Raw genomic sequence first — 12,617 nt, forward strand, 5'->3', positions numbered from 1 at the left:
ATGCGCCGTTTGTTTCAGAGGACGCATGACTCGACCTTCGCCTCTCCCGAGACTGTTGGGGAGTTGCATTGATGAGACAAGATTGTAATCAAGAAAAAAAAAGTTTAAAAAAAAAAGATATTATAATTCAATAGAGAATACACTGGAAAGAGTTAATGTGGCTGTCTTTCTTACCTGTCCTCCCACCTTCTGACTGATGTCTAAGTAACTGTTCACTGAACTGTAAATAGAACTCCAGTGGTTTACTCTTTCTACCTCTATGAAGCAACCATTACAGTCTTAAAGCCAATGTAAGAACATCTCTGTCTCTCGCTCTCTCTCTCCCCCTCTCTCTCTCTGTCCCTGTGTCTCTCTCTCTCTCTCTGTCCCTGTGTGTCTCTCTCTCTCTCTGTCCCTGTGTGTCTCTCTCTCTGTCCCTGTGTGTCTCTCTCTCTCTCTGTCCCTGTGTGTCTCTCTCTCTCTCTGTCCCTGTGTGTCTCTCTCTCTCTCGCACCCCTCTTTGTCTCTCTGTCTCTCTCTCTCTCTCTTTCTCTCTCTCTCTCTCTCTGTCTCTGTCTCTCTCTCTCTCTCTCTCTCTCTCTCTCCGTCTCTGTGTGTGTCTCTCTCTCTCTCCGTATCTCTCTCCCTCTTGCGCTCTCTCTCTCCATCTCTGTCTCTCTCTCCCCCCTCTCTCTCTCCATCTCTGTGTATCTCTCTCCCCCCTCTCTCTCCCTCTCTCTCCCTCTCTCTCTCTCTCACTCCCAAAGAAAGAATGTAAACATTCTAAATGGTTGTCAGAGTGGTAGGGACTAGGGATCACTTGACAGTCATGGAAAACTGTGTATAGTCAAGTCAACAGTGCATATACTATCATAATAATGTGTTAAACCTAATTTATTGGGCACCTAGCTACAGTCTCTATCTGTGTCTCAAATGGAACCCCATTCTCTATATAGTGCAAAAGTAGTGCACCCTATTCCCTATAGCCCCTGGTCAAAAGTAGTGCACCCTATTCCCTATAGCCCCTGGTCAAAAGTAGTGCACCCTATTCCCTATAGCCCCTGGTCAAAAGTAGTACACCCTATTCCCTATAGCCCCTGGTCAAAAGTAGTGCACCCTATTCCCTATAGCCCCTGGTCAAAAGTAGTGCACCCTATTCCCTATAGCCCTTGGTCAAAAGTAGTGCACCCTATTCCCTATAGCCCCTGGTCAAAAGTAGTGCACCCTATTCCCTATAGCCCTTGGTCAAAAGTAGTGCACCCTATTCCCTATAGCCCCTGGTCAAAAGTAGTGCACCCTATGCCCTATAGCCCCTGGTCAAAAGTAGTGCACCCTATGCCCTATAGCCCCTGGTCAAAAGTAGTGCACTAAATAGGGAATAGAGTGCCCTTTGAGGTACATGTTCCGTCTTTATGGTCTCTTGTCTCTCTAAACACTTGACACTGTGTTTCAACACAACATTACACAATGACACATTACTGGTCTGACAACAGTAGTCACATCAATCACTGAGCCGTAGCGGGAGCCGTCTCCTAAAGGGATTTCCCCAACGGTCGAACATACACAACGCACCGGTCCTATCTGTCACACACTGGATTTGACCACGCAGAAACTACATTTCTTGACAGGTATGAGTTATATAGGGCAATGAGTTATACAGGGCAATGAGTAATATCCATGAGTTATAGAGGGCAATGAGTAATACCCATGAGTTATATAGGGCAATGAGTAATATCCATGAGTTATATAGGGCAATGAGTAATACAGGGCAATGAGTAATATCCATGAGTTATACAGGGCAATGAGTAATACCCATGAGTTATACAGGGCAATGAGTAATATCAATGAGGTATATAGGGCAATGAGTAATACCCATGAGTTATATAGGGCAATGAGTAATGCCCATGAGTTATACAGGGCAATGAGTAATACCCATGAGTTATATAGGGCAATGAGTAATGTCCATGACTTATATAGGGCAATGAGTAATACACATGAGTTATATAGGGCAATGAGTAATACACATGAGTTATATAGGGCAATGAGTAATACACATGAGTTATATAGGGCAATGAGTAATACACATGAGTTATATAGGGCAATGAGTAATACCCATAAGTTATATAGGGCAATGAGTAATACCCATGAGTTATACAGGGCAATGAGTAATATCAATGAGGTATATAGGGCAATGAGTAATACCCATGAGTTAAACAGTGGGGCAAAATAGTATTTAGTCAGCCACCAATTGTGCAAGTTCTCCCACTTAAAAAGATGAGAGAGGCCTGTAATTTTCATCATAGGTACACTTCAACTATGACAGACAAAATGAGAAAAAAAATCCAGAAGATCACATTGTAGGATTTTTAATGAATTTATTTGCAAATTATGGTGGAAAATAAGTATTTGGTCACCTACAAACAAGCAAGCTTTCTGTCTCTCACAGACCTGTAACTTCTTCTTTAAGAGGCTCCTCTGTCCTCCACTCCTTACCTGTATTAATGGCACCTGTTTGAACTTGTTATCAGTATAAAAGACACATGTCCACAACCTCAAACAGTCACACTCCAAACTCCACTATGGGCAAGACCAAAGAGCTGTCAAAGGACACCAGAAACTAAATTGTAGACCTGCACCAGGCTGGGAAGACTGAATCTGCAATAGGTAAGCAGCTTGGTTTGAAGAAATCAACTGTGGGAGCAATTATTAGGAAATGGAAGACATACAAGACCACTGACAATCTCCCTCGATCTGAGGCTCCACGCAAGATCTCACCCCGTGGGGTCAAAATGATCACAAGAACGGTGAGCAAAAATCCCAGAACCACACGGGGGGACCTAGTGAATGACCGGCAGAGAGCTGGGACCAAAGTAACAAAGCCTACCATCAGTAACACACTACGCCACCAGGGACTCAAATCCTGCAGTGGCAGACGTGTCCCCCTGCTTAAGCCAGTACATGTCCAGGCATTTGGATGATCCAGGAGAAGATTGGGAGAATGGCATATGGTCAGATGAAACCAAAACATAACTTTTTGGTAAAACCTCAACTCGTCGTGTTTGGCAGACAAAGAATGCTAAAAATCAAATTTTATTTGTCACATACACATGGTTAGCAGATGTTAATGCGAGTGTAGCGAAATGCTTGTGCTTCTAGTTCCGACAATGCAGTGATAACCAACAAGTAATCTAACTAACAATTCCAAAACTACTGTCTTATACACAGTGTAAGGGGATAAGGAATATGTACATAAGGATATATGAATGAGTGATGGTACAGAGCAGCATACAGTAGATGGTATCGAGTACAGTATATACATATGAGATGAGTATGTAGACAAAGTAAACAAAGTGGCATAGTTAAAGTGGCTAGTGACATAAGAATGCAGTCGATGATCTAGAGTACAGTATATACATATGCATATGAGATGAATAATGTAGGGTAAGTAACATTATATAAGGTAGCATTGTTTAAAGTGGCTAGTGATATATTTACATCATTTCCCATTATTAAAGTGGCTGGAGTTGGGTCAGTGTCAATGACAGTGTGTTGGCAGCAGCCACTCAATGTTAGTGGTGGCCGTTTAACAGTCTGATGGCCTTGAGATAGAAGCTGTTTTTCAGTCTCTCGGTCCCAGCTTTGATGCACCTGTACTGACCTCGCCTTCTGGATGATAGCGGGGTGAACAGGCAGTGGTTCGGGTGGTTGATGTCCTTGATGATCTTTATGGCCTTCCTGTAACATCGGGTGGTGTAGGTGTCCTGGAGGGCAGGTAGTTTGCCCCGGTGATGCGTTGTGCAGACCTCACTACCCTCTGGAGAGCCTTACGGTTGAGGGCGGAGCAGTTGCCGTACCAGGCGGTGATACAGCCCGCCAGGATGCTCTCGATTGTGCATCTGTAGAAGTTTGTGAGTGCTTTTGGTGACAAGCCGAATTTCTTCAGCCTCCTGAGGTTGAAGAGGCGCTGCTGCGCTTTCTTCACGACGCTGTCAGTGTGAGTGGACCAATTCAGTTTGTCTGTGATGTGTATGCCGAGGAACTTAAACTTGCTACCCTCTCCACTACTGATCCATCGATGTGGATAGGGGTGTTCCTCTGCTGTTTCCTGAAGTCCACAATCATCTCCTTAGTTTTGTTGACGTTGAGTGTGAGTTATTTTCCTGACACCACACTCCGAGGCCCTCACCTCCTCCCTGTAGGCCGTCTCGTCGTTGTTGGTAATCAAGCCTACCACTGTTGTGTCGTCCGCAAACTTGATGATTGAGTTGGAGGCGTGCATGGCCACGCAGTCGTCGGTGAACAGGGAGTACAGGAGAGGGCTCAGAACGCACCCTTGTGGGGCCCCCGTGTTGAGGATCAGCGGGGAGGAGATGTTGTTGCCTACCCTCACCACCTGGGGGCGGCCCGTCAGGAAGTCCAGAACCCAGTTGCACAGGGCGGGGTCGAGACCCAGGGTCTCGAGCTTGATGACGAGCTTGGAGGGTACTATGGTGTTGAATGCCGAGCTGTAGTCGATGAACAGCATTCTCACATAGGTATTCCTCTTGTCCATGTGGGTTAGGGCAGTGTGCAGTGTGGTTGAGATTGCATCGTCTGTGGACCTATTTGGGCTGTAAGCAAATTGGAGTGGGTCTAGGGTGTCAGGTAGGGTGGAGGTGATATGGTCCTTGACTAGTCTCTCAAAGCACTTCATGATGACGGAAGTGAGTGCTACGGGGCGGTAGTCGTTTAGCTCAGTTACCTTAGCTTTCTTGGGAACAGGAACAATGGTTGCCCTCTTGAAGCATGTGGGAACAGCAGACTGGTATAGGGATTGATTGAATATGTCCGTAAACACACCGGCCAGCTGGTCTGCGCATGCTCTGAGGGCGCGGCTGGGGATCCCGTCTGGGCCTGCAGCCTTGCGAGGGTTAACACGTTTAAATGTCTTACTCACCTCGGCTGCAGTGAAGGAGAGACCGCATGTTTTCGTTGCAGGCCGTGTCAGTGGCAATCTATTGTCCTCAAAGCGGGCAAAAAAGTTATTTAGTCTGCCTGGGAGCAAGACATCCTGGTCCGTGACTGGGCTGGGTTTCTTCTTGTAGTCCGTGATTGACTGTAGACCCTGCCACATGCCTCTTGTGTCTGAGCCATTGAATTGAGATTCCACTTTGTCTCTGTACTGACGCTTAGCTTGTTTAATAGCCTTGGGAGGGAATAGCTGCATTGTTTATATTCGGACATATTACCAGACACCTTGCCCTGATTAAAAGCAGTGGTTCGCGCTTTCAGTTTCACGCGAATGCTGCCATCAATCCACGGTTTCTGGTTTGGGAATGTTTTTATCGTTGCTATGGGAACGACATCTTCGATGCACGTTCTAATGAACTCGCACACCGAATCAGCGTATTCGTCAATATTTCCATCTGACGCAATACGAAACATGTCCCAGTCCACGTGATGGAAGCAGTCTTGGAGTGTGGAGTCAGCTTGGTCTGACCAGCGGTGGACAGACCTCAGCGTGGGAGCCTCTTGTTTTAGTTTCTGCCTGTAGGCAGGGATCAGCAAAATGGAGTCGTGGTCAGCTTTTCCGAAGGGGGCGGGGCAGGGCCTTATATGCGTCGCGGAAGTTAGAGTAACAATGATCCAAGGTTTTACCACCCCTGGTTGCGCAATCGATATGCTGGTAAAATTTAGGGAGTCTTGTTTTCAGATTAGCTTTGTTAAAATCCCCAGCTACAATGAATGCAGCCTCCGGATAAATGGTTTCCAGTTTGCAAAGAGTTAAATAAAGTTCGTTCAGAGCCATCGATGTGTCTGCTTGGGGGATATATACGGCTGTGATTATAATCGAGGAGAATTCTCTTGGAAGATAATGCGGTCTACATTTGATTGTGAGGAATTCTAAATCAGGTGAACAGAAGGATTTGAGTTCCTGTATGTTTCCTTCATCACACCATGTCTCGTTAGTCATGAGGCATACGCCCCGCCACTCTTCTTACCAGAAAGATGTTTGTTTCTGTCGGCGCGATGCGTGGAGAAACCCGTTGGCTGCACCGCCTCGGATAGCGTCTTCCCAGTAAGCCATGTTTCTGTGAAGCAGAGAACGTTGCAGTCTCTGATGTCCCTCTGGAATGCTACCCTTGCTCGGATTTCGTCAACCTTGTTGTCAAGAGACTGGACATTGGCAAGAAGAATGCTGGGGAGTGGTGCGCGATGTGCCCTTTTTCGGAGTCTGACCAGAACACCGCCTCGTTTCCCTCTTTTTCGGAGTCGTTTCCTTGGGTCGCTGCATGCGATCCATTCCGTTGTCCTGTTTGTAAGGCAGAACACCGGATCCGCGTCGCGGAAAACATATTCTTGGTCGTACTGATGGTGAGTTGGCGCTGATCTTATATTCAGTAGTTCTTCTCGACTGTATGTAATGAAACGTAAGATGACCTGGGGTACTAATGTAAGAAATAACACGTAAAAAAACAAAAAACTGCATAGTTTCCTAGGAACGCGAAGCGAGGCGGCCATCTCAGTCGGCGCCGGAAGTCAACCGGCGACTGAACAGCTGAGTTGCATTCAAAGAACACCATACCTACTGTGAAGCATGGGGGTGGAAACATCATTCTTTGGGGCTGTTTTTCTGCAAAGGGACCAGGGCGACTGATCCGTGTAAAGGAAAGAATGAATGGGGCAATGTATTGTGAGATTTTGAGTGAAAACCTCCTTCCATCAGCAAGGGCATTGAAGATGAAACGTGGCTGGGTCTTTCAGCATGACAATGATCCCAAACACACCGCCCGGGCAACGAAGGAGTGGCTTCGTAAGAAGCATTTCAAGGTCCTGGAGTGGCCTAGCCAGTCTCCAGATCTCAACACCAATGGAAAATCTTTGGAGGGAGTTGAAAGTCCGTGTTGCCCAGCAACAGCCCCAAAACATCACTGCTCTAGAGGAGATCTGCATGGAGGAATGGGCCAAAATACCAGCAACAGTGTGTGAAAACCTTGTGAAGACTTACAGAAAACGTTTGACCTCTGTCATTGCCAACAAAGGGTATGTAACAAAGTATTGAGATAAACTTTTGTTATTGACCAAATACTTATTTTCCACCATAATTTGCAAATAAATTCATTAAAAATCCTACAATGTGATTTTCTGGATTTTTTTTTCTTATTTTGTCTGTCATAGTTGAAATGTACCTATGATGGAAATTACAGGCCTCTCCCATCTTTTTAAGTGGGAGAACTTGCACAATTGGTGGCTGACTAAATACTTTTTTGCCCCACTGTATAGGGCAATGAGTAATACACACACTACATGACCAGAAGTATGTGGACACCTGCTCGTTGAACATCTAATTAATTGCATTAATATGGAGTTGGTTTGGTGCTATAACAGGAAGGCTTTTCACTAGATGTTGGAACATTGCTGCAGGGACTTGCTTCCATTCAGCCACAAAGAGCATTAGTGAGGTCGGGCACAGATGTTGGGAGATTAGGCATGGCTCGCAGTCGGCATTCCAATTCATCCAAAAGGTTTTTTGATGGGGTTGAGGTCAGGACTCTGTGCAGGCCAGTCAAGTTCTTCCACACCGATCTTGACTAAATATTTCCGTACGGACCTCGCTTTGTGCACAGGGGCATTGTCATGCTGAAACAGGAAAGGACCTTCCCCAAACTGTTGCCACAAAGTTGGAAGCACAGAATTGTCTAGAATGTCCCTGTATGCTGTAGTGTTAATATTTCCCTTCACTGGAACTAAGGGCCCAAACCATGAAAAACAGCCCCAGACCATTATTCCTCCTCCACCAAACTTTACAGTTGGCACTATGCAATTTGGGCAGGTAGAGTTCTCCTGGCATCTGCCAAACCCAGATTCATCAGTCGGAATTCAAGACCTTCCCAGATGGTGACAAGCTGTTTTTCATTGTTCGGGCCCCTTAGTTTCAGGGAAGGGAAATCTTAACGCTTCAGCATACATACAGACCTTCTAGACGATTCTGTGCTTTATTTGTTTACATACCCTACATTACTCATCTGATATGTATATACTGTACTCTATACCATCTACTGTATCTTTATGTAATACATGTATCACTAGCCACTTTGTTTACATACCCTACATTACTCATCTGATATGTATATACTGTACTCTATACCATCTACTGTATCTTTATGTAATACATGTATCACTAGCCACTTTGTTTACATACCCTACATAACTCATCTGATATGTATATACTGTACTCGATACCATCTACTGTATCTTGCCTATGCCGTTCTGTACCATCACTCATTCATATATCTTTATGTACATATTCTTCATCCCTTTACACTTGTGTGTATAAGGTAGTAGTTGTGGAATTGTTAGGTTAGATTACTCGTTGGTTATTACTGCATTCTAGGAACTATAAGCACAAGCATTTCGCTACACTCGCATTAACATCTGCTAACCATGTGTATGTGACCAATAACATCTGCTAACCATGTGTATGTGACCAATAACATCTGCTAACCATGTGTATGTGACCATTAACATCTGCTAACCATGTGTATGTGACCATTAACATCTGCTAACCATGTGTATGTGACCATTAACATCTGCTAACCATGTGTATGTGACCAATAACATCTGCTAACCATGTGTATGTGACCACTAACATCTGTTAACCATGTGTATGTGACCAATAACATCTGCTAACCATGTGTATGTGACCAATAACATGTGATTTGAAGCGTGATTCATCACTCCAGAGAAGGCGTTCTCACTGCTCCAGAGTCCAACAGCGGCGAGCTTTACACCGCTCCAGCCGACGCTTGGCGTTGCACATGGTGATCTTAGGCTTGTGTGAGGCTTCTCGGCCAAAAGAAACCCATTTCCCTGAAGCTCCCGACGAACAGTTCTTGTGCTGATGTGAGTGTTGCAACCCGAGGACAACACGATTTCACGCACTATGCGCTTCAGCACTCGCCATTCCCATTCTGCGAGGTTGTGTGGCCTACCACTTCGCCACCTAGATGTTTCCACTTCACAATAACAGCAGAGTCTACCATTAAAGCTCTAGCAAGGTAGAACTTGGACGAACTGACTGGTTGGAAAGGTGGCATCTTATGACGGTGCCACGTTGAAAGTCACTGAGCTTTTCAGTACGGGCCATTCTACTGCCGATGTTTGTCTATGGAGATTGCACGGTTGTGTGCTCGATTTTATACACCTGTCAGCAACGGGTGTGGCTGAATTAGCCAAATCAACTCATTTGAAGGTGTGTCCACATACTTTTCTCTATATAGCTTATAAAGCAACCATAAAAAAAGGGTCGTTTTCAGGGTATCACAACAACCATAACCACAACATCATCAAACTTAGCAAAGTGATACAGTTATAACCTATATTTGACCCCACAACAACTAAGAAAAGGGACTGGATTGGATGCAAAAATAAATCAGTAGTGAAGTAAAGTATAAAATGTAGTAAACAATTATATTTTATTATACTGTAGTAAACAATTATATTTTATTATACTGTAGTAAACAATTATAATGTATTATACTGTAGTAAACAATTATATTTTATTATAATGTAGTAAACAATTAAAATGTATTATAATGTAGGAAACAATTATATTTTATTATAATGTAGTAAACAATTATATTTTATTATAATGTAGTAAACAATTATATTTTATTATAATGTAGTAAACAATTATATTTTATTATAATGTAGTAAACAATTATATTTTATTATAATGTAGTAAACAATTATATTTTATTATAATGTAGTAAACAATTATTATAATGTAGTAAACAATAATAAATTATAATGTAGTAAACAATAAAAATGTATTATAATGTAGGAAACAATTATATTTTATTATAATGTAGTAAACAATTATATTTTATTATAATGTAGTAAACAATTATATTTTATTATAATGTAGTAAACAATTATATTTTATTATAATGTAGTAAACAATTATATTTTATTATACTGTAGTAAACAATTATATTTTATTATAATGTAGTAAACAATTATATTTTATTATAATGTAGTAAACAATTATATTTTATTATACTGTAGTAAACAATTATATTTTATTATAATGTAGTAAACAATTATAATTTATTATAATGTAGTAAACAATTATATTTTATTATAATGTAGTAAACAATTATATTTTATTATAATGTAGTAAACAATTATAATTTGTAACAACCGTAACCTCTGTAAAATAATATATCTCAGTTTTACACAAACGTAAACCTGAGACTTTACTTTTGGGTTACCAGGTGCCTATTTCAAATCACCAGTTCTACACAGATGTAAATATGAATCAGTTCTACACAGACGTAAATATGAATCAGTTTTACACAGACGTAAATATGAATCAGTTCTACACAGATGTAAATATGAATCAGTTCTACACAGATGTAAATATGAATCAGTTCTACACAGATGTAAATATGAATCAGTTCTACACAGATGTAAATGAATCAGAATCAGTTCTACACAGATGTAAATATGAATCAGTTCTACACAGACGTAAATATGAATCAGTTTTACACAGATGTAAATATGAATCAGTTCTACACAGATGTAAATATGAATCAGTTCTACACAGATGTAAATATGAATCAGTTCTACACAGATGTAAATATGAATCAGTTCTACACAGATGTAAATATGAATCAGTTCTACACAGATGTAAATATGAATCAGTTTTACACCGATACATTATGTCAAACGGTAATACGCTCTGTCTGGGTTTCTCTCTCTCTCTCTCTCTCGCACGGTGTACCCCCAGTTTACCCCCTTTATAAACCACACCATTTATCTTCATGCTGCATTCCTCTCTCTCTCCCCTCCTCCCCCTTTCTCCTCAGAACTCCCCGTTCTCCCCATTCTTCAAGTCCTGCGACTCCACCATCACATTTGCTCCTAACAACTTTGTTTACCATTCCAACTCTTTCTAGTTCTTGTTTTGATCTTTTATTACTAAGTTATTTGCGGGACTCCCAATCATTCAAATCAAAAGACATCTGCAAGAGCCTTTTTAAAAATCTTCTCTAAAATTAATTTAAAATCTTCTATCAAATTAATTTAAAATCTTCTATAGCCTAAAGGGGCCAAAAGTCTGAGGGAAAGAAAAGAATCCTCATCTACCTTCCTTGTTCAGCCTGCTTGCTTTTCTTCATTGTTGGAACTATCAGCTCTGAAACTCATCCATTATTATTCATTACATAAAGTAACATAAAGTACTCTAGTGCAGAGGTTCTCAATCCTGGTCCTGGGGAACCATGTACATGTTTTGTTTGTTTTTGCCTTAGCGCTACACACTGGATTCAAATAATCAAAACCTGATGAGTTGACGATTTTAATCAGGTGTGTAGCGCTAGGGCAAAAAATAAATTAAAATGTACCCACCTTTGGTTCCCCAGGACCAGGATTGAGAACCACTGCACTAGAGTACTTACACAGTGCACTAACCGTAGAGTTTATATAACAGGCATGCTATTCAAACGCTGATGTTGAATACAAAACCTGGCACGATAGACACAGACACAAAAAGAGGGCTACGAAGTTGAAAAGACATTTCACTGTGTTTTTGTTCGTAGTCTGCAGCCTATATAGTAGTCCTATATTCCATTAACAACACTGTCGGCCCAGTGAAAATGGCCAACGCTTTAGATAATAGTACAATTAGCCTATAGCACATGTACTAATAATATATGACAACGAATGAGAAGAACTACGATATATCCAACGTTTTTCACACCGTTTTTATTTCCATAAGAAAATGAGAAACGAGGTTGCGTGAGTTCTGGTAAAGAGGGGGCCATTCAGTCAGGTGCAACCTGCGACTTTTATTTGTTTAGCCTAGTTCCAGCACACATTTAAATTAAACACAAAACCCATTAACATGGCCTATATTGTAAATAAATGTGTATTGTTCTTACCCTCAAAAAATCTCTGTAACGCTTCGGTTTCATCCACCACGTCCATCCTAGCGGGTCCCACTAATAACCTCCATGAACTCCCCCGCTCCCTGTGAGTCCGGCCGAAACAGTTGCGTTGTATCGGGTCAACTCTCACGGATACATCACGCAGTCGGGACTGGCGGCGTGTCCAAATGTCTCTGCTGTGGCAACTATAGTCCAAGTCCTAACGTGGATTTATTATCGCTCATAAATCCACTCCTTGTCAACAAAAAAAAATAAGAGAGAGATTCCCTCTCCGGTTTTAGGAGCGATACCTGAACACAATTATTTGATTGTTCCGTTTATTCCCTTCCCTTTATATATATATATATTACATGTTTTGTTTTTAAATCATCAACGCCTAAAACAAGCGTTTTAAATATAAAAACAATCCACAAAAAAGTGAACAGGTATAAGTATTATACCTCATTCAGTGGTAGCCTAATTAGAAATAGCCATAGAGAAGTCGCACAACGCGAATTCCGCGTCGGAAAAACGATCAATACATCGTTAAATAATGTCCCAGAGAAATTCTTCGACTTTGTTTGATTCTTCTTGTATATATATTTCGTTACCTTGTTGATTGCAGGACAATGGGTACCTAGGGTAGGAGTCTTCGGGAAAACGTTGTACGTCAATATCGAGCATTTGACTGCGTCTGTGTAGATGACCTCCCCTCTGTCTTCTAGCAGT

At 41.8% G+C, this 12,617-nt stretch overlaps 1 protein-coding gene across 5 annotated transcripts in view; it reads right to left on the reverse strand.

Annotated features, from left to right (window-relative positions):
- Window positions 1-12,617, reverse strand: part of LOC115125487 (myelin regulatory factor) — a 129,016-nt gene extending 116,399 nt beyond the window's left edge. For all 5 annotated transcript variants that reach the window (XM_065002898.1, XM_065002900.1, XM_065002899.1 and 2 more), the window contains exon 1: window positions 11,904-12,617. In XM_065002898.1, coding sequence (XP_064858970.1) covers window positions 11,904-11,949 — 46 coding nt within the window. In that variant the 5' untranslated portion in view covers window positions 11,950-12,617. The remainder of the gene's footprint in view (window positions 1-11,903) is intronic.

This window comes from Oncorhynchus nerka, linkage group LG17, assembly GCF_034236695.1.
Source record: "Oncorhynchus nerka isolate Pitt River linkage group LG17, Oner_Uvic_2.0, whole genome shotgun sequence".
Lineage (NCBI taxonomy): Eukaryota > Metazoa > Chordata > Actinopteri > Salmoniformes > Salmonidae > Oncorhynchus > Oncorhynchus nerka.